Below are 9,204 nucleotides of genomic sequence, written 5' to 3'. Positions count from 1 at the left end.
AAGACATGATTTTTTTAAAATAATCTATTCGTCTTTAGTTTGTTTGAACAAGCCTGATTTATCTAGTTTATTGTATAGATCGGGCAATAAGGCTGATTTATCTAACAAACTAAACACAAATCAATATCTTTTTATTTTTTTTACTTTTTTAAGCTCATTGTATGAGGTATCCTTATTACCTTACGTTATATCTTATTTTTGTGTATATAATTATTTTTCCCTGATATTTATTATTTTTCCTTGGAATTAATGCAGTTACTTTTTTGGTATTAGCGAAGGGTTTCCATTCATTGTGTGAATTATTGTATTTTTGTATACTGTTCATTGGAATAGGGTTTATAAATAAAGAAAATGAGGGGCCCATCTGTCTCAGACACGCACAAACACACGCGCGCGCACAGACGTAAAGAGTGCACATACACATACACTAGCAGGATCAATGTTTTTTATCGCGGCTCCTGGGCCGTCCCGTTAAGATCCAAACAAAGCGGCGACACAACAATAGATAATCCTTCTCTAACGCTACAGTTTACCGACAGATGTGAGCTGCAAACGTATTTCAATATTTGGGTGTATGACAAATATTTAAATAAAAATAGTTTTGATAAAAAAATCCTAAATATATATATGGATAGAGATATATAGATAAATATAGCCCATCAATATATACACATATATTCTCTCTATACATTAATAAGATACACACACACACACACACACACACACACACACACACACACACACACACACACACACACACACACACACACACACACACACACACACACACAGTCACCCCTCTCTCACGTTCACCTTCACATTAACCTCACTTTACTATTGACTTCCAATAATCTAAATATATATTCATTGGCTTTTCCCATGCTTAATGCACTACCAGTGTAAACATTGCTTCTTTTTTTTTATCTGTAATTAGGCGCGTATCTGCAAATTTCCTTAGTTTTCTTACTCATCCTTCATATTCTGCTCAACCAATACTACATGAAAGTTTGTGTTTTAGTCTACAGCATTAAGCACTTCATTTCAATGTGCGTGAACCCGTGTCCCCGACGGCTCCATGAGGGGCCGCGGTGACATCACCAGAGCGCAGCGCTCCTCCGGTCGCTGTGTGGAGCTGCAGTCCGGTCGCCCCGCCGCAGACAAAGCAGCCCGGGACCCACCAGACGGTCTCCGCGTTAACCGGTTCAGAGCCGAGCCCGACCCGGTCCCACCGTCACGTCGCATCGGTGCGTATACCTCATCTGGGGGGGTATTCCGGTTTAGGGGACGTGCGTTTAGGGCTCGGCACGTCGTCGTCGTGCCGAATCCTGATCCAACCCGGATCTCGAGTGGTGATCCACAGCACAGGGGGTTGGTTCTGCACCGCCAGGTTGGCTTACTACGTCCCGTGTGTGTGTGTGTGTGTGTGTGTGTGTGTGTGTGTGTCTCTGTGTATGTGTGTGTGTGTGGCCTAACTGGTTGTGGTTCTGAGACCACTTCATGTGGGGGGTCAAGGTGGACCTTCTGACACTGGACCCGGGTGTGTCGGTCGGACTGCGTCCGAATCGCTCCGATCGATTCCCGTCGGGGGTTCGTGTGACAGAAGGGTTAACACCACGCGCCTTGTTTGTGTTCACTCCTAGCCTAGACTAGCGGGCTAAGCTAGTTAGCTCTGGTGGCTAAGCTAAGTGAACAGCAGGAGAGCCACCCTGTTATTGAGGGGAAGATGTTGTTTCACCACCCTGGGTGTCGGGGAGCGAACCGTCCCTGCGGGTCGCGACCCGAAACCCTCGCGAAGAAACGGTTGTTTACGCCAAACACGTGACTTTAAAGCGTACAATTACACGATGTAAATCGGCGACGTTACGAAATTGGCCAATATTATTATGTTTAACGTCCGTTGAATTGTTTTATTATTATACCTTTATATACCTTGGTTGCTTATATTTATTATTATTTATCGTTTATTGGTGTCTTAGTGGGGAAGTGTGGTAAGACGGAGGATTGAGGAAGGACCTGGGTTCGGGTATTGCTTCGCGACCAAACCCGGAAAAGCGGGTTTGACGCGCTAAGGAGACGTCCGTGTTGTTTTCTCGGTTCTTTGTGTGTTTCCCAATCCGGATCAGTTCAGGAGCGGTTCCGGAGAACGCGACTCAAGAGTTTTGGTTCATGGTTCAGGGATCGAGGATCGGATCAAAGTAATCAAGTAAGGGTTTGGTGTTTTTGGTTGGACTGGTCGGTCCGGTGTGGGGTGGTGGTGGTTGTACTGGTTTGTAGGTTGTTTGAGGTTACACTTTCTACTTTATTTATTTGTATTTGTGGGGTGATGAGGCTGGTATTGGTTTGAAAGGTGGTTTGATGGTACACTTTCTACTTTATTTAATTTTAATAGATTTTATTTAAACACACACTAATGATTAACATTTGAATGAATGTACCATGATGGCTATTGCAGGCATTGATCCATCGTTGGGGTATTGTTTTAGAAAAAAAATAGCTATGTATTTTCTTTCTCACAATTCAGAGATCTAATGGTATCATTGTGATGATGAAATACTAGTTTAACACTCAAGGCTACACTTTTGCTGTGGTTCAATTTGCTTTATTTATTTTTTTAAACATGTTAATATTTTGGAAAGGTCAATATTTTGTAAACCAAAAACCTTCTTATCGTGCATGCATTTGAATATTTTATCGTTTCTATAAGTTTGTTCACCACACTAAAGATGGATTAAGATTCATTCATTCATGAGCTTCATTTTACTCCAAGTGGTTGTAAAATGTATCTTGCTAAATAAAAAGACAATACTTCATATTGCAGACTAGAAAGTGACAGAAAAACCCACAAATCTGTTATCGAAACGGGCACTTGTATCCAAAGATTTAGAAAGTGTACTACAGAAATGAGATGCCACACACACAAAGACACAGTTTGATAATAGATTCCTGCCCTTTCCTTTGCCACGTTATGTCATTGAGTTTGTTTACTGAGGGCATGTGACTGCTGGTCAACTGGTCAGGGCTACATGCTAACAGCTACTCACCTGTCAGTGCTACCGCTTAGCTGCTGGTTACCTGGTCAGTGGTATGAGCTACATTCGTCAGCTTGTTGCAGTACTTGGTCATCGAGGGCAAACTGATCTTTATAAGGTTTACAAGCATCCCCCTCCCATCCAAAGGCCCAGCATACTTTATCGTTTGCTAATGCGTGAGTCTAGGCTAAGCTATTTCGATACTAACTTTGCAGTCCTTTGTTTATTTGGTCACTTAGCCTGTAACCTTGTTACGCTTGTTCATAAAAACGAATGCAGGTCAGTCCTCTTTTCACTCAGGGGGGTGGGGGTGTTAAGGGTCATAGGTTGGGTGGTTTGGTCTTGGTGCTAGGGGGTAGATGTCGTTGGGGGTTGGTTTGTTGATTAACTGGACCATCCAGTTGGTGCTAGGCCTCAGGCCTGGAGGTATTTGAATATAAAGCATTCAGTGATATTACAGTTTTAGTTAGAATAAAAGCATTCAGTGATATTAGTTTTACTTTGAATGTAAATAATTTACTGATATTACAGTTTTAATTTAAATAAAAAGCATTCAGTGATATTAGTTTTTTGTTCAATATCATGAATGTATATATTTTTTAGTTGGAGCATGAAGCATTCAGTGTCCAAATATTTAACCTGCTCTTTTATGAAATATGTATATCCAAATATTAATTTTACGTAAAAATATAAAGCATTCACTATTCCCCCCCCTCCCCCTCCACAAACCCATTTATTATGTAAGGATGCAAATTTAATGCAATTAATTCTGAATTTACCGTAAATGATTCCTAATTGCATTAAGCTTATCGGTCAGTGAAATATGTCTCGAGAAGGGGAGGATATATTAATATGTGTTTAAGCTCCACCCTTTCTCATCAGAGGGGTGTAAACACCTTTTGGATCTAACGGCTTGTCTCTTGTCTCAAACACAGTATACCTGGATGACCTTTAACCTCCTGGAAGGTCATTATAGTTTGGTTTTGGAGTGTCTGAAATTAATGGGTCTCTCTCTCTCTCTCTCTCTCTCTCTCTCTCTCTCTCTCTCTCTCTCTCTCTCTCTCTCTCTCTCTCTCTCTCTCTCTCTCTCTCTCTCTCTCTCTCTCTCTCTCTCTCTCTCTCTCTCTCTCTCTCTCTCTCTCTCTCTCTCTCTCTCTCTCTCTCTCTCTCTCTCTCTCTCTCTCTCTCCAGGTGTTTGAGGTGAAAACGTTTTAAATGGAGGAGGACAGAGGGGCTTCCTGCGTTCCTGGCAGCCAGACGTCAACAACAACGTCAACAAAAACGATAGCTTGAGAGCCAAACACACATGACTACTCCAGCTTATATCACCGCCCCTGTTTGAAGACGCTAGTGTGTCCGTCCCCCCCCCCCCGTCCCCCCCCAGAGAGAAGTCGCCGTGGTGAGATGGAGGGGGAGGAGCAGTCTGTGAGGGGGGAGGAGAACACAGCGTCTGACCTCAGCGGCGCCATCGAGAGGAAGAAAAGGGAAGCAAAAGGCAGCTGTCTGAGGATCGAGGGCCAGGAGGGTTACGTGTTCAAGTCCTACAGCATGAGCCTCAACGAAGTACCGGACGCAAAGCCCACCGCGGGTTTCTCGTCGACGCCGGCGAAACCTTCGCCTTCTCCTCAAGAGGAGGGGGAGGAAGAAGTATCTCCCCAGGTCCATAAGCAGTCCGATCCCGAGAAGACGAAGGAGTTGCCTCCGGCCTCGCCGACGCTTTCGGACAAAAGTATAGACACTGACCACGGAGAGCTGGCCATGGAGGTCGAGCCCAAACCCGAGACGGATAATTGCGACCCAGCAGCTAAACGTATCAAAGTAGAGGAGGAAGAAGTCAACGGGATGGAGGAGGAGGAGCTGCAGGAAGATGAGAGGTCTTCACTGGATAGCTCGACGGGTCCTTACCTCCCCCGGGACGACGACTACAGCAGCTTGTTCAGCGGCTACACCAGCACGCTGTACGACGTCGCCATGGACGCCGTCACACAGAGCCTCCTGTCGTCCATCCGAAGCAACGCCAACCCCCGCAAGAAGTCTCCCGCCTGGAACCACTTCTGCATCTCGCCGCGCGACAGCACCAAAGCCATCTGCTTGTACTGCATGAAGGAGTTCAGCCGCGGGAAGAACGAGAAGGACCTCAGCACCAGCTGCCTGATGAGGCACGTCCGCAGGGCTCACCCCACAGTGCTGTTACAAGAGGGGGCCGACGCACCCTCCAACCCCACGTCTCTGGTCTCCCACCCTTCCTCCCTGATACCTCCCTCTCCCAACTCGCCAAAAAACGGAGACCTGTCGATGCTCGCCCTCAGTCCTGCCTCAAACAAGACGTCGCCGTCCACCTCGTCCGCCGACAACCAAGATCCTTCGTCCAAAGAAGTGTTTCCCAAAGTTGAACCCAAAATCGAGCCCGGCACCGATGGCGATCTCTCGCTCGCCGTCGGCACACCCCCATTCTCACATTCCACCGAAAGCGGAGCCGAAGACGCGCTGGACGGAGGTCTCGAGCGCTTTCACGGAACCCCGAAGAGCTCGAGTTCCCGCCGGCGATCCGCTGTGTGGAAACACTTTTACCTCTCCCCGGCCGACAGCTCCAAAGCAGTCTGCATCCACTGCATGAACGAGTTCAGCCGCGGAAAGAACGGGAAAGACCTGGGAACGAGCTGCCTCATCCGACACATGTGGAGGGCCCACAAGGAAGTGGTCATCGAGGAGAACGGACAGGGCAACCACATCCCGCCGCCCTACACCAACCCGCCCTCACTCCTGCCTCGTTCCCAACTACAGGAAGTGCTGGAAATAAAAAAGGAATTCCCAGGTCCCCACTCCCCTCCTGAGTTCATGTCCGACGACGCAGCCCTACAACTGGACGACGGCATGGAGATGAAGGTGGATCCGGACAAGGCCCTGAACCTGTCTGGGCAGGAGAGTTCCCTCAACCTCTCCATGGCGGTCCACGGGGACGAGGCCTCGGTCCTGGACTCCTCCCCCGGGGGGGAACCACCGCCTGGGGGCACCAGCCTCGGTCACGATCACTCCGTGTTCCAGCAGAACAAGAAGATCATGAAGCGGGTGAAGTCGGAGGTGTGGCACCACTTTATCGTGTCCCCGGTGGACCAGCTCAAGGCGCTGTGCCGCTACTGCCCCTGCGTCATCAGTCGGGGCAAGCGGGGCGACTTTGGCACCAGCTGTCTGATGAGGCACCTCATGCGGCGCCACCCGGACTTCCTCAAAAACCAAAAAGCCCCCGACGACAAAGACCTCTCGCCCCTGCCGTACACGGCCCTCGTGGAACCGGAACCGGACTCAACCAAAGCACCCGACGAACGAGTACCGGAGAAGAAGCCCCACACCCTGCCCGTTTTCAGCAAAAAGACTTCAAAACTGTGGAACCATTTCTCCATCTCCCCCACCGACCCCACCAAGGTGGTCTGTTTGCACTGTAGCCGCACCATAAGCCGGGGCAAGAAGACCACCAACCTCGGCACCAGTTGCCTATTCAGGCATATGCAGCGGTTTCATGGACATGTCCTCGACAGTAACAACACTATCTCAGGTAACAAGCCGTCTGTGGAAGTCCAAGTGAAACAGGAACTCGCCGAGACCTCGACGTACGAGGAAACCGGCAAGAAGTTTGACGAAAACCACTCTGTTGCCAAAAAGATCACCAAACTCATCGCAGAGATGCTCGCACTGGATCTGCAGCCATCGGTGCTGGTGGAAAACTCCGGGCTCACCCGACTACTAGAGTACCTCCAGCCCCAGTACTCCCCACCGTCCTCCTCCTACTTCACCAGCACCGCCATCCCGGACATGTACGAGCGGGTGAAGGACTCCGTCCTCTCACATCTCAAAGAAGCCGAGAGTGGCGTGGTCCACTTCACCACCAGCATCTGGGTCAGCTCCCAGACCAGGGAGTACCTGACACTCACGGCCCACTGGGCCTCGTACGAGTCCAACCTCAGGCCTCAGGGCCAGGACTACCACTGCTCCGCGCTGCTCAGCGTCTCGCAGATCGACTGCGACCACGACATGATCACCATCCAGAAGCAGCTGGAGTACCTGTGGGAGTCCTGGGTGACCGCGTCGGGGCTCAAGCTCGGCTTCACGGTCACGGACAGCGCCGCCATTCAGGGCGCCCTTGAGGACAGCGACCGTGCCACGGTGCTGTGCTTCGGCCACACGGTGGACCTCATTGTCACCGAAGCCATAAAGAGCCAGCGGATGGTGCAGAACCTGCTGAGCATCGCGCGAAAGATCTCCGAGCGTGTGCAGCGCTCGGCCAAGGCCAAGGAGAAGCTGGCCGAGCTCCAGGCGCTGCACCAGCTGCCGGAGAATCAGCTGGTGCAGGACGTCCCGTCCAAGTGGCGGACGTCCTTCTCGATGCTGGAGCGTCTGGTGGAGCAGAAGAAGGCCATCGACGAGCTGTCCATCGAGTGCAACTTCAGGGAAATGATCAGCTGCGACCAGTGGGAGGTGATGCTGTCGGTCTGCAATGCACTGAAGCCCTTCGAGGTGGCCTGCCAGGAGATGAGCTCCCGCACGGCCACCCTGGGCCAGATCATACCACTCGTCCACATCCTCAACCGGAAGGTGGACCTGCTGTTCGACGAGACGGTGGGCATCGACAACATGCTTAAGTCCCTCAAGGAGGCCATGGTCGGCCGGATGTCGGCGAACCTCCGCGACCCGCGGTACACCTGGGCCACCATGCTGGACCCGCGCTACAAGACCTCACTGTTCACCGAGGACGAGGCCGAGCAGTGCAAGCAAGACCTCGTCCGAGAACTGAATCTGTCCTCTTCTACCTCAGCCCTCGAGGATACGCCCCTGCTGCCCAACGGCCGCGGCGGAGACCCCTCGGCGGCGACTGCCGTCGGCTCCAGCGGAGACAACCTGTGGTCCCTCATGGACGACATCAGACACAAGATCAAGCAGGAGGAGAAGCCCCGGTCCTCAGAGCTGGCCGTGCTGGAGTACCTGGAGGAAGACATACTCGATCAAAGCTGTGACCCCCTGGACTACTGGAACTTGAAGAAGTTCCAGTGGCCGGACCTTGCCAAAGTAGCCGCCAGATACGTCGGCTGTCCGCCGAGCGTGGTGCCGGCCGAGAGCCTGTTCAGCACGGCCAGCGGCAGCTCTGTGCCCGGCCAGCCGCGACCGTCATTGGAGAACATCGAGGGTCTGCTGTTCCTCAAGGTTAACCTGCCCTTGATCTACTTTCAATACTGATCGCGAGAGAGCAGTCACTTGTTAAACCCTTTATCAGGGACCAAGATGCATAGCTGTGAAATGGGGTTTTGTTTGTTTGGGCGGGGGGGGTGTAATGAAAGAATATATCAATTTAAACACTGATTCGTTTTTTGTTCCCAAATGCAGAGGCTAGACTGTGGAGGTTGTGATGAGTTTGATGTGTACTACTGTTTTTAACTAGCTGATGTGATGGAAAGCTCTTTGTTCAGAGTATCAGGGAGGGGTTTAGTGTAGACGTAGGGGTTACGTGTTTTGCTGTAAATTGATGTGTGTTCAGTTTCTTTTTTAAATATTTTTATTTGTGCGTGTCTGCTCTCTCCTTGTGCCTTATCCAAAACTACTTCAGGTCAAAATGCTGTACATACTTCATAAGTTTCGCAAAAATCAAGTCAGGGCTTTTTTTTGATTATCATAGTTGAGTAAAGGTTGCTTTGTTTTCTAAAGTGGAAACATTGACTCCAAAAATAAATGCTGTGACTGAAAGATATTTTATTTAATTCTTTAATTGTGAATTTGTGGCTTATGGTACCGTCATTTAGAGAGATCTTTTTTACTTGCTCAAATGTTTTTAATATGCTGATGTAAAATATTGCTGTATTTTCAGAATAAGGATTTTGTGTGGATAATACTTGTCTCTTAGCACAATTTTTAAGTATTTGTTTTTCAAGGGATTAAATTATGGGTTCATTGTTATTTTTTCTTAATGATTGAGTAATGTAATTTTTATATAATTAATGACTGGAGCTAATTTCTTACACATTTTAGCTTTGAAACTGGAGCCATGCAGATCTTGTGGTTGACTGTAAATAAAGGGTTTCCCTACATAAGTGTATTTATTCTCTTTTATAGCATCAAATTATAGATTATTGCATGTATAGATTATATTCATTAAGCAGAAGAAAATTCAGAAAGCACAATTGTACTT

The 9,204-nt window shown here is 48.8% G+C and overlaps 2 protein-coding genes across 4 annotated transcripts in view; one reads left to right on the top strand and one right to left on the bottom strand.

Annotated features, from left to right (window-relative positions):
- Positions 1 to 9,204, bottom strand: part of LOC132447275 (protein phosphatase 1H-like) — a 69,136-nt gene that overhangs the window by 35,186 nt on the left and 24,746 nt on the right.
- zbed4 (zinc finger, BED-type containing 4) lies at positions 1,072 to 9,106 on the top strand. Of its 3 annotated transcripts, none has more exons than XM_060037826.1 (2): positions 1,072 to 1,244; positions 4,221 to 9,106. In XM_060037826.1, exon 2 carries the CDS (start codon positions 4,434 to 4,436, stop codon positions 8,256 to 8,258), a length of 3,825 nt encoding a protein of 1,274 aa, XP_059893809.1. In that variant the 5' UTR covers positions 1,072 to 1,244; positions 4,221 to 4,433; the 3' UTR covers positions 8,259 to 9,106. The 3 variants fall into 3 exon arrangements, with proteins under 3 accessions (XP_059893809.1, XP_059893811.1, XP_059893810.1); XM_060037828.1 differs by lacking the exon at positions 1,072 to 1,244 and adding an exon at positions 1,251 to 1,387; XM_060037827.1 differs by lacking the exon at positions 1,072 to 1,244 and adding an exon at positions 1,430 to 2,203.

Source organism: Gadus macrocephalus, chromosome 19, assembly GCF_031168955.1.
Source record: "Gadus macrocephalus chromosome 19, ASM3116895v1".
NCBI lineage: Eukaryota > Metazoa > Chordata > Actinopteri > Gadiformes > Gadidae > Gadus > Gadus macrocephalus.
The sequence above is the reverse complement of the archived record's forward strand: the minus strand, read 5'-3'. Positions and strand labels throughout refer to the sequence as shown.